Source organism: Sinohyriopsis cumingii, chromosome 3, assembly GCF_028554795.1.
Source record: "Sinohyriopsis cumingii isolate HCF-2022 chromosome 3, ASM2855479v2, whole genome shotgun sequence".
Lineage (NCBI taxonomy): Eukaryota > Metazoa > Mollusca > Bivalvia > Unionida > Unionidae > Sinohyriopsis > Sinohyriopsis cumingii.
Genome location: NC_142963.1, coordinates 36519158 through 36538939, shown reverse-complemented (window position 1 = coordinate 36538939; position 19782 = coordinate 36519158). Strand labels below are relative to the sequence as shown.

The window sequence follows — 19782 nt, the reverse complement described above, 5'->3', positions numbered from 1 at the left end:
GTACTAATCGTCTTGATGATCATAAGTATGTAGTCGATAAATCACCGAACTGTACGTTCGCTATTTTGCGCCAGGAAAGCAATTCATAACGTTATTTTAAGAAATACACAAATTGACAGAGCTTTAAGTTCTTAATAGGGGTCACTATTTCCTGAAATATTTCTTTTTTTATATTTGCCCCCTAGATAAATTTATATACAGTGCAGGTGTTCAGGCTTGATTTTATTTTTGCTGAACCGGAACTCGACCTGTTGTCAGCCTGTGTGTTGTGTAACAAGGGCCAAATCAGATCGAGATGTCTTTTTGTTCGTGGTCAGGAGGAGAAGTTTTTAGAGATCATTTTGAGAAAGGTAACTCTCGCTGCTCAACAAATGATGACTTTCTACTATTCGTTGAGAGTAGCCTGAGCTTATACACTTTAGAGATGAAACGAATACCAGAATTTCCTTTTCGAATATTGATTGAAGGTATTTGAATAAGTTTCAGATATTGGTCAATGTCAATAAGGGTAAGGAATATAATCTTTAATTTGTATTTTTAGTATTTATTGACTGCGCCAAGCCGCGTTACCAACCTTATAAAGCAAGTTAAGTCCAATCCAATTGCATTTTAAGAGCCTTGAATAACAAAAAAATTTGAGGATTTCAAAAAAAAAAAATGAACGTGGATGTTAATTTCCATGTTTATCCTCAAACACATTTCGACCACAAACTTTCTTTTGGTGCTGGAAATTGATGGTGAAAAAAAAAATGGTTGAAACTTTGTTACCTGCCCACGTGAATGTGGGGATTACCCCAAAACTTTCATCTAGGAAGTGATCTGTACCCAATGAGAATTACAAGGACATGCACATGCAGCAAATTAATTGAATTTTGATATGTTAATAAGTTAATTTGCAGATCTTGGAAATTATATATGTGGGACATGTCTGATGGGGCTGACTTTTTTGTTTTCTCCAACCATTACTCTCAGACATTCAGATCAGACATTGGAAGGTTATTCAGACTTGATAATCAGTTGTTTCTACTGAAATACATATACTGGTACCTTGTACATATGATGTGTATTGTAGCTTATGGCAGTATAATGTAACCTCTAAAAGTGCCATCTGTCCCTGAGAATTTGTTCCATGCCCAACCAAGTTAGGGAGTAGACTACTCAGGTTTATGGGCAAAAAGTGATTCCCAGCAAACAGTTGAGTTCATTTCAAAATAGCATAAGAAGGAAAGAAATTAAAAAATTTAAATACTTGCTCATAACTATGACTATATACAAATACAGCAAAAACAGTAACAAGTTTTGTTGTGACCACAAACTCTCAATCCCTACAACTTAAGTGGTTCTGTTCCAGAGTAATTAAAACTGGCCTATGGAGATCTTAGTAATGAAATAAGTTGACATCTGTATTGCTGAGTTAAGAAGAAAAGGATAGTGTCAGATTTGAAGCATATAGGAAATTTGACTGCTGTGTAACAGCTTCAAAATTTAAATAAAAGACTAAATCTGGAAAATGTATTGCATTCAGTCTTCTGAGGTTAGATGATTAGTGGGTGGGGGTGGGACTTAAAGTAATGATTTTCAGAATTGACTACAATTGCTTCTGATAGAACCAATGTCCAACAATAGTTTACACATTTTTCAGAACTCTGGTTTGATTGATACATAAAAGGCTTTGTTTTTCATTGTATTACACATCTGATATGTAGTGCTTTGTTGACTTTGATTTGACCACTCTTTCTGTACTATGTTGTTTATTATATTAGATGTTTCATATGATTCAAAGAGTATAATGTGATAATTACTGGTAATGTTTTGTGCAGTGTGTCTGTTCATAATGTTTATGATGTTAGCTGAAGATTGAATTGCAGGTGATTTTGCAGATTTGAGAGTGTTCCTTGTAAACTAATTCAATATTACATAGTTCACATTTGGCTTTTTTGTCTGTTACAAAATACTCATAAACTTGCAAGGTAAACAAAACAAATATTTGAATACTAATTTTTTTAATTTTTATGATATTGCCTTGAAAGTTTTCAGATTCAAATGTAAAGATATTTGTTTCAGCTTTAATACATTTTGTTTTGTTTTTTTAACTTGGTGAAATGAGTAGGAAATTTAAAAAAAAGATGTATTTTTGTTTCTTAATAGTTTCATGATGCATATTTTGAATATAGGACCAAGAGAAGTGTCTTTCTTAGACCGGCAAGTAGTTTTCTGCCATTTTTATTATTTTCTGTCCTTACTGGTTTTGGCAAAGAACTTACGTTCTGAAGTTCAGTGATTGTACATTAATTAGCAAATCATAATGGAATTCAAGCACTGGTCTGATAGGTGGTCAATTCAGAGATAATACACAGGGATTGTTTGAAGAGTTTTAATAAAAGAGTGTTGGAGTTGGGATTTGATTTCATTTGCTGTCTGATACATAAAGGTAAGTCTAGACAATATAAAAAGAATTTATGAGTCACTCAAAATACAGAATCTGAAGTTGACCTGATCCACCATGGAATTTTCCCCTGTACATTAGTTCTCCACCAAGACAGTTAATGTCAGAACTTAATAAAAAATGGCCTTATTTATGCTACAGTTATCATTTAGGACTTGATTTCCTGACACTTTACCAATGTCACTAGTTTCATGTTTGGTTGACAAATTTTTAGTATGCTACATGTAAAACACATAACTGCACACATACTATTAGAATATTTACAGTACACATATTGTTAGAGTACATTATTGGGATAACTGGACTAATTATGGAACATTAATAAGTCAGTTTGAAATCTGTAACTTTAACAGATCAGTGCACCTGAGTATGACCTTTCATTTCAGATTTGCAAAATAGAAACATTTTGAAACTGAACTCCTGGCTCCACGTACTTAAGAAAAATTAGCTGACTTGATAAATTTTGTCAGATAATGGTGGAATTTTGTTTTTATATATTTCAGGTATATATGTCTGTTCTCGATGTGACAATCAGCTATTTCACAGCAGCACAAAGTATGAACATCATACTCCATGGCCAGCATTCACTAGTACTGTTCATCCAGACAGTGTCTCACGTTGTCCCGAGTCAGCTAGAGCAATAAAGGTATAGCCAGCTTCTGTATTATTAATTTAGGAGTTACATTATTCCATTTACCTTATATACTTGCTTGTAAGTTGAGTCAAACTGTAAAAAAAACCCCAAAAAACTCAACTACTTACCAACCTTAATTTTAAAACCAGTACAATAGGAAACACTTTTTTGGGCTTAGGGAAACAAACTTCACATCCACAAATCTAGCCCCCACCCTGCTGCCAAAAAATGGAATCTTTTCCACCTCTATATATATATATATATATATATATATATATATATATATATATATATATATATATATATATATATAAAGGGGACAATTCATCCAAACTTGCATTGCCCCCATTCTACCACTATGTGTTTACTTATTCCCATGTACCCTGTGTTATCCAAATAAACTTTCACTGTTGTACAAGTACCATCCATATAAATTTTCACTGTTGTACAAGTACCATCACATTGCATTGCCTCTTGATAGCTCTCCTGGTCATCATTATTCTGTCCATTACAATGTAAAGTCGGCATGGTTAGTTAAAGTTACTGAAGTTATGTGCGATATATTGGCAAGTTGATTTTTAATGGACAATTCTGCATTAGTTTTGCAGTTTTTGAGGACTTTGTTTCTCTGACCTTGTTGTCACACTCAGTATCATTTCTACCTGCTGTTCATACATTTTAATTTTATTTTAAACACCATTTGAATTTCTCACTTGTTTTAATAACAACCTTTGATATAGTTGACATGCTTGGTTTGTTATTTCGTGCAATTTTATCATTTTCATTGTCATTTTCGATGTGACCAGTTTTCCAAAAGCAATAAGTTTAAGGTAAACAAGGATACTCATGCTGTGTACCAATAGTTTGTCAACTTCTCCTTAAAGTGTTTGCACAGCATGGTCGGAAACTGTGGTCCACCATGCTGCAGAAAAGTTTAAATTGCAAATACAGATGGGCATGGTCAAAGTCTATGGACAATGAAATTTTAAGTTTCCATCCTAGAACATCATCCATAGCTGGTAATGCCATGATGAACTTCTCCCCATTCCGAGATTCTTTGAACCATTCCTTTAGCAACCATGACATATGGCAAACTTGCAGTGAAAGATTGTTGTGCACTGGAGATATCCATGCTATACAGAAGAATGTGATGCAGTTGCAAGCTTCAATAGAGTTTCTCTCATTGCTTTATCCTCCTCTTCCTCCTCCTCCAGTAACCCAAGAGGCTGTTGGGGCACCATATATAACTTTGCAACCAATTCACTTCTTCCTATTCTTTTTACTGCCCTACGAGAATTTCTAAACCCCATGCCTGTCTACTCTTTAATGTTGTCTTCCCACCTCTTTTTCTGTCTGCCTCTTCTTCTGCAACCTCTGAATGTGCCTTGCAAGATTGTTTTTGCAAGTCCAGATGATCTTGAGACATGACCATACCATGTCAGTCTGCATTTTTCACTGATGGCTCATTGGATCCTGTTTTGGACCTCTTTGTTGGCTACATGGTAAATGTATGAGATGCCCAAGATCTTGTGGTAACATCTCATTTTGAAGGTTTGAATCCTGCTTTGTTGATCTGATGTGAGTGTCCAAAATTGACAAGCATATTGAAAAATGGATTTGACAATAGAGCACATCGACTTTGTTTTGGAATGAAGAGCAATGCTTTATCATGTCTCTCAAATACTGACTTGGAATTAATGGGAAGTTATCCTCACACATTTTGGCAGCCATGTGGGTACTCATCTCACTGCATATTAGAGTTTGGCCTTAGTGCAAGTCTGGGGTATAATATTGACCTTACATGTACATATTACTGGCAGTCTTTGCCATCCACCATAGCTGTCAACCAGCCAGTCCAGCCAGCTGTTCATTTGAGCTAGTGACCAGAGGTCTGTCGTATCAACAAGTCATGCTGCATGCTGTCCCACCATCCCCCATATTTGCTTACCAAGGGTTGTCCATCCATTTTGTTCTACATCTAGTTAGCTTAAATGGTATTTACTGCTCTGCCGTCTGATTAGATGCAGCTGGTAGAAAATGATCAAAACATTTAAATTGGGAGATGGTTAGGAATTATTGTAATGGCCTCCATACACAATGACACATTGCAAATCAGTTTCTGCTTTTAAACATTTTAAACAACTTCTAATTCCAAGTGCCTGTGAACATTAATTAATTGCCTCAATGAATACCTAACAGGTCATGTAATGAGCTCTGTTATTGATAAATTGATTTCATGTGCTACGATTATTTTTTATCAGCAAGATTGCACTTGTTCAAAGTACCATTTCCTCGAAATATGCCAAGGGTTCATATTCCCCATATCCATGGATTATCAAGCTCTTAGAGTTGATCTTCATCAGGAAGTGGATATTTGCAAGATAATTTTGTTAGGGCAATTCATTTTGCAACGTGTGGATTTGAACATGGTCCTCCTTGCCTGCCTTTATATGTGCCTTAGACTGGTTCTGAGGTACCCGATTTCCAGTTGTCCGCATTATTAAGTTAAATCTTAATGAGATAAAATAGTTCCTGTGTTAGTGGTGAGACAAACAATTTACAGACTTTTGCAATTTAGAAAGATATCATGGCAATATTCAGACTATGCTTTTTTGGAGAGTCAGAGCAGCCTAATGTGCTTCAGGTAAAATCCGTTTTCCACCATCGTACCATCTGACAGCAAATTTGGATCTATGCTGTTTTGTTCTATTTTTAAAAGATTCAGAAGAACAGCATTGATCTTAGCCTGCTACTATACCATGTGACGGATCTCGTATACACTGTTTTGTTCTTTTATTTTTAAGAGAACAACCAAGATTCTGTTCCCTCACCACACCATTCAGCAGCACATATGGGTCTGCACTGTTTTGTTCTACTTTTAATTTCGAGTAACTTATCAAGTCATGTGATAGCAGATCTGGATATACATGGTTTTATTCATGTTTAGTTTCAGGTGAATGGCATGTACCTTTATTGTAACACCACATATTGTGAGAGCAGCTCTGGGCCTACAATGTTTGCGGCAAATATGTATCAGTAAATATTTGTTCATCTGTTTTCAGATTTCCTGTTCTAAGTGTGGCAATGGACTGGGCCATGAATTCCTGGGAGATGGGCCCAAGGAAGGACAGAGCCGTTTCTGAATATTCAGTTCCTCATTGAAATTTGTCCCAGCAGACAGTAAGTCAGTTTAAACTTTCTCACATTATTTTTATTAGCAATAAAATAATTTTGTAAGGAATACTAATTTTGACAGATAAGGGTTAAAAAGAACACTCTTTCATCTTTTCAGTCTTAGCCTAGTCTTAGCTTGCGTAGGTTACATAACTGAATTCACCTTTTTATGACACATAAGTGTATACATACTTTTAGGATGGGACTATGAACAATTTGTGATCCATGGTGCCAATCTAGTGGGGTGGGGAGAGACCCAGTAGGCAATACTGGTTTCATAAATGATGTGGCCTTTTCACAACATGATAGAATATGTATGTTTATAGGATGGTGGTCTCACTCAGTGGTGTTTTAATTATGATTCAAGGGCTGGGCCAAAGAGAGTTATGTAAAGACAGACATAGTGGCATGACCCAGGGGCAGTGTTAGTTTCAAACTAAAGTTAACTGTCTACCTATGCAGTATTCAGAAGATAAATTCAAAGATGCAGGCACGCAGCATAGTAAATATGCATTGAATTATATCAAAATATGCATAAATTTGGGGGTGACCTTTGACATACCCCACCCTAGCCCCCAGTAGGCTAGGATTCACTGTAATGGAAAAAGCGAAGTTGGAGTTGATGCTACCAACAACAGTGATATGGATGTCTTCATGATTGGTATGTATCACATGTATATATTTTCATGACTCATGGGAAATTTTGGTTTAACAGAATCAGTATCTGCTTAATGACGCAATATTTCATTGGTAAATCCATAGGTTCATTGACTGTAAGACTTTTCTTACACATACCATAAGGCAGAACATATTCTCAGTCTATTACCAATTTTATTTCTGCACAATAATTCAAGCTGACCATCATGTACAGTTACCACACTTTCTGGATGATTTGCATATTAGGTAAGAAAGAAGCCTATCAAATTTTGTGTTCAAACGGTCAAAGGTTAAGGTCACTGTTACAGAAAGAAGAAAAAAGGTTTCTGCACAGTAACTTGAGTTCTCTATCATCTATGGTTACCAAACTTTGCAGCTGGCTTTTTCTTGGGAAAAGGAAGAACTTGATTGATTTGGGGGTGAAAAGGTGAAATGTTATCAACTGAAAGAAGAAAAATAATAACACTAGTTCTGCATTGCATATCTGGACCAAACTTTGTTCATGATTTACACTTGGGATAAGGAATAGGTCTATCAATTTTGATGTCAAAGTTCAAGGTCACTGACAGATGAAAGAAAATTTGTTTGCTGCACAATTTTTAAATATCTATGTAGAGGACTGTAAACTTGGGACAGGAGAATAATATACCAGTACTCATGTTAACAAATTTATGTTCTTTTATTGTACTTTCCGATTTCCTTTGTATTGAATCCACATGGAGTACAGTATTTGTACTCAGTTTAAGTAACTTCTTTGTCAGGTTTAACAACTGAATCCTTAGGGCAAGTAAAGATTTTGTGGAGGTGTTTGAGATGTTCTGTTTTAATTGTAAACAAGCATGGCAGGCAGATGAAACATGTAAAATATTTGGAGCACTGAGTTTATTTTCTCACAGAAAGGATTATATTTCCAAGTACATTTATATGAAGTGCAGAATTTGCATATAAATATAATTAGATTTGATTAATTATCACACCACTAATGTTTTGTGTGTGCTTCATTTTTCTTCCACAGAAATCAAAGGGTAGACAATCATTTTCAAGAGAGATTTCCTATTGTTGTGACATCCAGGTGTTGAGACAAGAAGAGAATAAATACAGACATCAGCAGACAGCCACCGAAGCTCAATGTTGATCTTCTTTGTACTGTTTATTAAGTTTGTTAATAGTCACATTTAATGAAACATTTCATGTTAATCACTTAATTATCAAAGATGCTGGTAATTAATGAATATTTCTACTTGACATCTAGTGTTAAATCAGGTCAGATCATGAGTAATAATAAGTATATACATGTTTGGATTGGAAGGACCAGAGTACCCACATAGTGAATTTCATTTTAAGTTACAGCAAGGACTTGTACATGTGAAGGACTGGAAACGTACAGTTGATATTGCAATGCCCAGAGAGTATAATATCTAAATTTCAGGAGTGAAAACAAAGGAGTTGAGGGAAAGTGTGGAGGGCTTATTCTGCATGTTTTAAGATGATATTAATATCATTTAATAAAAACAAATGTTTGTCCCATACTTGAAGGTTCTGCAGGAATCATTACAATTGTTTCTTTGTAAGATTTCAAGCCATGTTCCAGCACATCATAGGCTATACAGGATGGCCAGTATATTTTGGTGAGAAAAGAACCAAGTCAGAGCCACCAACGTGCAGGAAGCTACTGGAAAGCTTTCTCACTTACTCATGTACGTCAAGCAGAGACTCTAACTCACCTGGACAAATGTGAGGCATGAGTGATCTGTAAAGGTCAGCGCCTTAGACCACCTTGGGCCTCCTGTTGTTTCTGTGTAGCAAACATTGGTAAATGTATTTCACAGTTTGAAGGATGCTCTTCAGTTAGATCTGATACTTTTCTCCGCTTAAAGCATGTTTATATGCGTGTTATAGGCTATAATTAATATAAATCAAAATAAGGTATTTTTATCAGTTGAAAGTGTGTTAAGGCTCAGACTTGTATAATTTCAGTTATACAATCTTAAAATTTAATAGTCAGCATGGATGACATTGTAGTTAATTTACCATATGCAAGAAGCCCCACAAGAACTTTTCTGATTTTCTTTTCAACCCATTAAGTTAGCATCTAATGCAATTCAAATATTTTCCAAATATTTTATTTGCAAAAGTTTATAAAAATGTCAAAGTTCCCTCGAGTCAGATCTGTATTTTAAAGTTTGAATTACATTCATAACAGAAATGTTCATTAATTACAATGGTATAACTGGAAACTATTGCCAGTTGTATATATTTTCTTTGCTTTTATAACGATAGTCTTCACTATCCTAGGAAGAAATTTTTTGGCATAGACAGCGCTGGAAGAGACATATGTTTTTTTTTTAAGTCATTAAATATAATGAAATTAAACTTTTGCAGTTGATATTAGTTGCAGATATCAGGTCTTCTCTATGACAACTGTTGAAATAAATGATTTGATACTTAAACATTTTATCAACTATAAGGAACGCGTGCTTGTCCTATTCTTCTTCCATGTTTATTATTAATTTGCTTTGAAAACTGAAATCAAGTAAAACTACCCAAAAAGGCTCAACATGTGTGAGTGGGAAGAAAGTTGTAAATATTTTTTATTAAATGAGGATAAAAATAATACTGTGGAAAAGTATTTCTCAGTTATTTGAATTTTGAATAAGTAACTGTTAGGAACAATTTATTATTTGATGATGTAATTGCATACATCATAAATTTTTTAGTTTATTTTGTCAGATGTATGCAACATTTAGGTTCGTGAAATGATCTTTGATGTAGAATATTATCACTTAGTTGTTTTTTTTTTAAGGTAGATCTTGTTTCAACACTTGAAGGACAAACTGGTTGTGTACTTGTTGGTAAGAGACCCAGTCTAGTGGAACTTATGAAGCTCCTGGGCCAGAGCCACTGAAGGAAAGCCAGGGAGTGGATGTCAGGTTTACTAGACATGGAATCACTATAGCTACACAACCATCTTGTCATTATATAACCCTCATTTTAAATGGAGAATATATGAATATATATATATATATATATATATATATATATATATATATATATATATATATATATATATATATATTCTCTGCAATAATCATATATGGCCCAAGTTAAAATGATTGTACAGAGTAAAAGTATGTGTGGACTTGCTTGACAGTTTTTAATCCTTTTTAAATCTGATGCAGATTCAAGCTGCATATGTGATATGTTTTAAATACCAGCATACTGCCCTAGCATTGGACTGGTACCATAAGCTGGACAGATATAAACTCAATTATTTTACTCAGTACTTGTCTCTAAGAAACCATACATATGTTTAGCACACAATGGTTGTTTTATCATTTTGTTAAATCTTAGTGGCATATGATTTTAGTACAGTCTACATCACCTTAGAAGATCCCATGCATAGCACTGCAAGCAGTATTGATAGACTGAATACATTTGTAAAATGCAACATCTGCAGATGTAGTGTTTGTAAGGTACTGTATTAAAATAAGACCATGTATACTCAGTTATAAGTTGAGTCCATCTGCAAACTGCACAGATCCAGATCCGCTATCTGTTAGGGTCATCCACTTGTTATGTGGCACATTTGTTTTGGTTATTGTTGTCTAGGAAATGATCGACCATGGTGTTATTGCCCAGATCGAGTAAATAAAAACATGAAATTAATGGATGGAATAATAGTGATCTGAGCAGAGATATAGAATAGAACAATATTAGTCCCTGCATGAAAAATATTACAATTTATTCAGTTAAATAAATGAAATGAAATTGAAAATGACATTTGAAGGATACACTTTCTCTGAAAAATAAAATTACAAAATTTATAAGAAATGCAATTAGCCATTCTGTTATACAAATAAAACAAAATTCATCATAGATTTGAGTGAACAATCAAACTCATTTGGCTTAGCTTGCCTGCATAACCTGGTTGTTTCCAGTCCTGTCAAAGTTGATGACTGGTCAGAGTTGCCATATTCCTTTTCCTCTTCTCTCGATTTCTCCAGCCCGTTCAAGTCATCAACCTTAACTTGGTTGTCTGTTCTCCATTCCACTGTGTGGTGCACATAGGAGCTATCTTTCCCTTCTAAATAAATAATGTAACCTAAATATTTGTTTGGCTTTTTTGCTTTTAGGATTGAACAATAATCCCCACTCATGTAATGTCAGATATCTTATCATAATTGAATAGAACTAAGGATAATATGGGTCAGTGCACAACCTAACACTGATACACAACCCTATTACCATTAAAAATAATGTCTTCCCTTAGTGCTAGTCACATCCCTAAAAAGACTGTGACATGGCATAGACACTAGGCTACTAGGCCCCTGTAGAGCTATAAATCATTGGAATAAGAAATCATTGGCATAACATTTCCAGGCATGGCAAAAATCAGTTTCTAGCCTACATGATTTATGTCATTTAAGACCAATAAATTCAGTGTCAACATGAAATCCCCATTACGTACAAATGAGTAAATTAGAACAATTCTCTCAAAATTCCTATCACGGTAATATTGTATGACATTCGTAGAATACACGAGTAAATTTGAGCAGTTTTCTCAGAATTCATATCAAGGTCATATTGTATGAATTTAAAACAAATTAATGCAACAACTAATTACAAGCTTATATCAATGAACATATTTTATGCAATTGAGACAAATATTTTGCTTTGTCTAGCTCATACGTCAAAGTTAATTATGTCATGCTGACAATGACAATGACAAAATCGACTTAATTTGTCATGCATTAATTCTTTTCCTCAATATTCACTCTGTTACACCATTGTATAATGCACTGGCAGATCTGGGTCTGTGCAGTTTTTGTTTAAATTAATCGGGATTTAATGGTAGATAAGGATCTTTGTTTCCAGTTGGACATCTTGTCAGTTTCCTTATTTCAAAACTATTTCTCTAATAAAAAAAATTTAACCTGCAAAGGGCATAAAGATGTAAATTTCAGCACTGAAGTTTGAATTTTATTTTAATTTCAAGAACAAAGTTGTCCACATTTGGTTTTGTCCAAAAAGATGAACTCTTTCAAGTGCTGATTCGGACTGAATCAAGGTAATTGCATTAGCACATTCTTGTAGCTTAGGTATATGATAAAAGAAGGAAACTGAAATTTGTAAGATAGACATGATCTCAGTGAGATATATTTAGATCATGGGCCTGGGAGGGTGGGTTGTGGTAACTTGGAACTTGTCTGACTCTAGGGCACCTTACCTCACTAAACCTATGAATACCCATTGTTTTGAATTTCTTTCTCTCTTTGCGTGGTTATGTAATGTTGTAGTATTGTTTAATGTGAATTATTAAGTAAGTACACTTTAATATGATGTCAGTGCATGTTACAAGTCTTTATTAAAAAAGCCAGAATATGACAGAATGGACACGGATATCAACATATTTAAGAAATGATGTTTCACTAGTTGAACATAGTTGTTCAGTTTAAGTAAGAATAATTTGATTTCATTCTGTGTTAATATATGTATATCTGTAATATGTTTTTATTTAAAAGTAAAACAAGAATATGCCTAAATTTCAATAAAAAATATTGAAATATTTATTTCCTTTCTACTTTTAATTTGCCACAGTTAGTTGCCCAGCCATGGATAGTTGTTATCTGGCATAAGTTTGAAACCTGTGTTTATTTTTTAAATGTTATGCACCTTTAGGACATCAAATACTTCATTTTTCATGCTGAACAAAATAAATGAGGAAGGGAAACAGTGTCACCTTTGTCTGTATGTCCATACAAACATACTTCCCTCACAAATTGGTAAGGTTCAGAACTGAAGTCCATTTTTCAAGCACAGTTGACTATGGGTCATACAAAGAGAGGTGATAGGCATTTGTGTTCTGTGGTTACATTTCTTGTTTAATGCTAAAAATGAAGGCAAGGTTGAAAGTACTTAACTGATTTAGGAATATGTAAATTGCAAAAGTTTCAGGTTTTAAAACCCCCGTTATTCAAAGAAAGAGTCTCTCACAGGACAGTGCATCTGTTGCCTTAATTAAACATGTCTCGAGTCTCAAAACAAACTTGAAGTTATTTGGAAATCAGAAGGGGTCCATCTGTGAGAACTTCCATCAAACCATTTCCTGTGATTTATGATGGTATTCATCCATAGATAGTCTGACTATGGCAAGGGATCCAATGTTTTGAACTAACCTTAAATATGGGCTTATATCTGCAAAATCTTGGACAAGTCTGATAATCCATGCACATTAATGAAGTAATACTGCATCTAATTGGCTGCCATTGTTAACACTCAGGAGGCCATATCTCTTGCAAGATTTGTGTATGTGATTTGGATTTTTAATGTTGCTTTAAAAAAAATGTCATACTGATGTCTGCAGTGTGATAGTTTATAGTGATGTCTAGCACTGGGGCATCATGATGCAAACATGTAGCATCATGTTCCACCCAATCACATTATCCTGACACCAGGCAAATCAGTCCTAACACTAACCTCTTAATGTTGAGCGCCTAGCGAGGCAGCTGCTAGTACCATTTTTATAAGTCTTTGGTATGACTTGGCTGGGGTTCGAACCCTCGACCTCCTGCATCTGAGGTAGTGGCTCTAACCACTTAGGCCACTGGAGTTGTTTGCATGAGTTTGATAATGAGCAAGATCCACACATATTTACAAAGTTATTTTCCAATTGGTTTCACTTGTTACACTATGGAGGTTGTATTTCTGATCTGAATTTAATCAGATTTGAACTATGGGGTTATATCCTAAAGATTTTTGGTCGGTTTGATAATGAGCAAAATCCGTGCATATTAAAAAGGTAATCTTGCATCCAACAGACTGAAATTGTTTCCAATGAAGAGGCCACATGTAATTTTGATTAATCTTGGGATAAATGCTTATATCATCAAGATCTTGGACAAGTTAGAAAATGAGCAAGATGATCCCATCTGATTGGCTGATCTTGTTACAACTCAAATTAAGAATATTTGTGTCCAATAACAATCATAAGGACAGTCTATTTCTAACTTTTATAGAATGGCTGAACCATTTTTGAGCAAACCTGATAGGAATGTTTCTTAGGACATGCTCTACTCAAAAGTGTGTCCAAGTTGACTCTCCCATCAACAGTGTTGCTGCCTTATTGACCAGGTGGAAAACCTATATTTGACCTCTTTAGAACAGCTGAGCAGCTGTTTTCAAACCTGGAGTGTTTCTGAGGACATCCTGCATTCTCTTTCAATATTGAGGTGGGACCCTCAGCAATGGTGTCATTTCCATAGTTAACATATGGAAAGTTAAATTTTCAACTTCTTCCTAAGAATGACAGTTGTTGTTGTTGTAGGGTTTAGCGCCATTTTCAGCACATGATAGGCTATACATGGCAGCCAGTATTAATAGTGGAGGAAGAACAAGGGAAAACCACAGAAAGAACGACCGACCCACGATAAGCTACTGGCAAGCTTTCTCACATACCCACATTAGCCAAATCTGAGACTCGAACCCACGCAGACAGAGGTGAGATGGCAGTGATCTGTGATGGTGAGCGCTTTAGACCACTCGGGGCCCCCCTTAAGAATGACAGAGCCTAATTTGATCAAACTTGGTATGAATATTTCTTAGCGCACGCTCTATTAAAGTTTTGTTCAGGATGGCTTTCCCAGGAATGGTTTGGCTTCCATATGGTAGAAAACCTTAAAATGATACTTATTTCCCATCCAGAATGGGACTAATATTATATACAAAAAAGACTCGTAGATTGATTTCCAAATTTATTTTGTATCAGACCAGGTGTGGCTGATAGAGTCCTGGTGTGAACACATGTAGAGTTCCAGTCTGAATGTCTTTCACATTCAAACAAAAGATGCCAATGCAGAATCTAGTCAATCCAAAGTTACTCAAAGTAGAAACACAATTAAAACCATATCAGATACCAACAACTTCTATTAAACAGATGGTAGTTATATCTGCCATATTTGATGGTGATTCAGCTACATTTGTACAAGTTTTGAAGCCTTCTATGCCAGGATACTTTCTGTCAAATTTGATCAAACTCTGCAGTTCTTGCAATGCATTTTTAAAAAAATAATTTTTAAGAATGATGGCGATATTGGATGACAGATTTACTTGACTGTGGGGTTTAATGTCACTTTTCAGCACATGATAGGCTATGCATTGCAGCCAATGTATCTGGTGGAGGAAGAACCTGGGAAGACCCAATAAAGAACCACCAACCCACCTGAAGCTAATGGCATGCTTTTTCACTCATGTACCACATTGGTCAAGCTGAGCCTCAAACTCATGTGGATGAAACTGTAGATTGAAATCTTCAGTAATTAGGTTGTCAGGTGTTCTTCAAGACCCCTATCAAATTATAAAGTTCTCAACAATTAGGGAAAAAGCCAATGATTGTGAACCTCTTTTTTTCATAACAATCTTCCAAACTTGCTTGGACACGACATTTACAGGAACTGAATGGAGCAATAAGAATCCCATGATTCAGTTTGTTTACCAAATTCTGACACCCTATGTAAACTCTGTACACAGCTTGCTTTCTCTTACTCTGTATAATCGAAGGCTGTAGCAATCTTTGATGTTTTCAGTGTGCATTGTGGAGAAAGGCTGTCTCCCTTAAAGAAAACAGGATTATACCAATACTTGTGCCAGCTCCATGCATGGTTAAGTTGCAACCCCTAGAGGCAACTGTTAACAACTTTTAAAAGGAGGAACTCCGGTCACAATTTTATGAGTTGTATTCAACAAAGGTGACTAGTCAGTTAAATGAAGTGGAGATGTATGTTCAGGTAAGGTTTCAGTTGATCTGAAACCATCTACCCTTAAGCCAATTCATGCAAATTGGCTTATCTGCACACATGACAAAGAAGCACGTTGGAGAGACATGACTGAAAAATGTATTTATAAATGGGAATATCTTCTTTTAGAAAATCAAGATGGATATGGTGAGTAAATCTGCATTTAAGTGGCACTATTTTTTAGTGACTAGCAAAAGTTGCTAGTGACATTTTTATAAAGTAAATTTATAAATTTTCATTGATAATAGTGACATGGGCCACTTAATACCTGTTTTCACTATCTGTGGCAATCAGTGGATCATATCGGTAGATGATGAATAATACGTTATTTGAACATGATTAAAGCTAACTGCAAACTGTCAGTCAGTTTTGAGAAGCAATATAATATGATTAGTAGGAAATAAGGAATGGCCGGTTGATATACACTACTGTTGAACAGGTCGGAAAAAAGATTGTGTCATTTGCACATGTTATTAATTTACTGTTTAGTGTTTTCGGGATTATTTATTTAGATAACACATTTCTGTGGTCTGAAATTAACTGAGTAATACAGGATGTGGCTACAAGGATGCCAGTCATTGACTGTAAAGGAATCAACAAGATCAAACTAGTAAGCCGACATGTAACAATTTTAGTGTATACAAACACTTAACTTGATCTCCATTTCAACACCAACCTCAAAGGCAAATGATGAAAATGTTTCCATGTTTTGTTTCTTTGTAAAAAGAGGTAATAAGACATAATAGCTTTTGACAGGAGCGATAGCTTGATTTAACCAATAGCAGTCATATTTTGAATATAAAAGATATGATTTCCAAATTATTGTCATCATTCATTGTCACTATGGCCTTGGACATCAGAAAGCATGCCCTTGATTCATGTGAATCTCCACCTGCGAAAGTACAGAATTTACCTGCTAGGAATTTCAAAGAGAGTTGGAAAATTGGAACCCTTGACAAATCAAAATCTATGTTTTGTGATATGTCTGAAGGCACATAATTTAAATATATTCACATTTGGCTGCACAGTGTTTAAGAAAGAATCCATGACAAAACATGCCTCTAAAAAGGTAAGCACAAAAATGTAATTTTTATTCAAACCAATTTATAGGTAATGTCATTATAAAATACGTGCCAAATATGTTTACCTTGAATTGAAATACTGACAACTGTCATTGTGAATCACAAAATATGTTTACTGGATTTTGTAATCATGACTGTAAAATGGCCATTTTAGCATTCTGGATTGTTATGTAAGTACAATTAAAAAAAATAATATTTATAAGCTATTATATTTTTATACTTTAAGTTCACCAGAAAGCAGCTGAAGCTGCAAAACTAAGCATTAACATGGAAGTAGCAAGGCAAGCATCACTAAGTAAAAGTGAGACCAATTATGAAAGCCATGGCAAATGTATACTTCCACACAAAGGAGGAACTTGCAAGTTCTTTGGCCCCAAAGCTAAATGAATGGATGTTGTATTACGTACATGTATGAACCAAAAAGATAGTGAAAGATTTATTGAATAATGTTAACTCAATATTATTTTTACTGTAAGTGATTTACTACAAGACAGACACTTGAGCATTATTCAGTTGTTAATTGTGCTTCAAATACATTACAAACTACATTTATATGTAGTTTGCTAAATCATCAGAACTGAGAAATGCTGCTAGCCGTATTGGTCCTAATTAATTGCTGGATTCTTATCCAAAATATTTAAAAATTATAGTATGGAAGGTGAAATTTTCATTTTATTATTTTAACTTAATATTTGCGTATTTTTTCATGCTTACACAAATACTACAGACTTTTTAATGAAGGACGTTAAAATTATTCTGTGCAGTACATATTTTTTCTTGACAGAATAGGGAAAAGAGAGGATTATATTTTGTTTTAGTTTCATAAATCCTATGGCTTGCATTGCTTATTGTACAGGGTTTGACCCAACTTACGCACCTTAAAGTCAATCACAACACAACATATGAATATTCAACATCTGTTGCTGACTTCCAAGAATCAACAGCTTACATGACAGATGAAGAAATGTTGAAGAAAGTGAAATTAGGTGCCAAAATAGTTTATTGTTTGATGAAAGTATTGATTTTTCTGTACATCAAAATCTGATTATATACATTCACATTCAAGAGTCAGATACCCTAGGTTACTTTGAGCCCCACACTTACTTTCTAGACATCGACAGTCGCCCATGGGCAAATGAAGAAACCATAGATACTAAGGTCATTTCAATGCTTGATGGAATATTTATAAGCTTGGCATGCCTTTCTGGTGTGAGCACTGATGGTGCCTCTGTGATGGTTGGTAACAAATCGTGTAGTTACTAGGTTGAAGGCCAATATCCCTGGTATCTTAGCAACACACTGTATTGCACATAGACTAGCACTGAGTTGCTGTACTGGTACTGATTCCATTCCATATTTTGCGAAGGTCCAGGAGATCTTGAATAGTGTGTACAACCATTTCCACTTATCTCCTAAAAATATGGCTATGTTGGAAACAATTCAGGCCTCAATCCCTGGTCAAATTTCTAATTTAAGGAAGTTTTTCACACTAGGTGGCTTTGTTTTGAGGGGTCTATTGAAGCTTTGGTGACCAATTACAGTACTTTAATTTCAGTGTTTCTAGAGGAAAACTCTGGCAAATCTTTAAGTTTGCACAAGCATTAACATGCTTCAAGTTTCAAGTTTCTCTATGTTGTAAATTTTTATGAGATTTTCTAAAAGTACTGGCCATCCTGTGTAAAATGTATCAAAAGTCTGACAGACTTTTCAGAGGCTACTCCCTTGCTCGGGTCAACTATTGACATGCTTGAAAAATTAAGGGTGACAACAAAAATGGTACCAGACTGACCCAGCTCCTGAGGAAGGTCCCATTACAGCCAGAACTAGATTCAGATGGTGTTTGTACCTTTGAGTATGAAGGCCATACAATCAGAGATGGACAAAAGCAAAGGCAAGAGGCAGTCAGTGCTTGTGACCAGTTTATCATAGGCTTGATTAGAAGTCTTAATGACAGATTTTTTGACACTGATGATAGTGCTATACTCAGTGTCCTGAGTAATTTATTCAATCCTTCCGTTAATAAAGAATTAAAATATGATAATACTGAAGTAATCACTGACTAGGTATAATAGGTATGGCTGGCTTCTGGGATGAGTTAGTATGTTATGCTCAATCTTTAATTAACAGTGGTAACAAGTCTGTATCAGGTACAAAGAATATGGCTAATCTAGCTCTGAAAAACAAAGATTGATATCCAGTAGCATCTGAGGCAGCTACCAGATTACTTGTTGCCCCTATTTCTACTGCAGACTGTAAGAGGGTGTTCAGTTACCATAATTTGATCAAAACAAACTTGTACAATTCTATGGGTATATCTACTCTGAACAATTTAATGAGAAATTCTATTGATGGGCCCAGCGTTGATAATTTGGATTTCAGGAAGGCTTTAAGAAATGGACTGAGAAAAAAAAATGAAGTGGATATTGAAGAAGTGTCAATGACATTGTTCATAAAGACTAAGCAGTATTTTGTATTATCAGTTATAAAGAAACATTCTTATTCATTCTTGCTTTTCATATGCTATACATTGGACTTCACATGTATATAATGGTCTTGTTGTATTTATTAATAATTATTCTTGTGATTTGAAATGTAATAAAAACATGTAAAAACAGTTTTATTGTCATGTTTACATAGAATGAAAATAGGGACAATATAATATTACACACATATTTAAGTCCCTGCATCATGGCATAAAATGGCTCCTATGGTTGAAAAGTGGCTCCAAATTTTTTAATTTGGCAAATTTCATGGTGCAATGAAAGATATTTCCATTGGAGGCCCTGACTCACCCATGTAACCACAAAAATTGGAAACCCACAAATTTAGAGTGTTCTCTGTACATCATTCAAGACTTTAAATTTTAAAATCACCAATATTACTTACTCAATTTGAAGAGTATATTTGTACAATTAGAAAAAAACTCCAAGTGCAAGTCAGCAATTTCTATGCTAATGCTTTATGGAAAAATTGCAGGTAAGTAAGATATTTACCACC

At 34.8% G+C, this 19782-nt stretch overlaps 1 protein-coding gene and 1 pseudogene across 1 annotated transcript; both read left to right on the top strand.

Moving 5' to 3' along the window:
- The first annotated feature begins 30 nt into the window (after positions 1-30).
- Positions 31-12645, top strand: LOC149802694 (methionine-R-sulfoxide reductase B1-like). Its single transcript, XM_089952079.1, has 4 exons — positions 31-350; positions 2950-3092; positions 6143-6260; positions 7927-12645. Exons 1-4 carry the CDS (start codon positions 296-298, stop codon positions 7938-7940), a joined length of 330 nt encoding a protein of 109 aa, XP_089808205.1. The 5' UTR covers positions 31-295; the 3' UTR covers positions 7941-12645.
- Positions 12646-17052: 4407 nt separating this feature from the next.
- On the top strand, positions 17053-19765 carry LOC149802693 (zinc finger protein 862-like; annotated as a pseudogene).
- Positions 19766-19782: the final 17 nt, after the last annotated feature.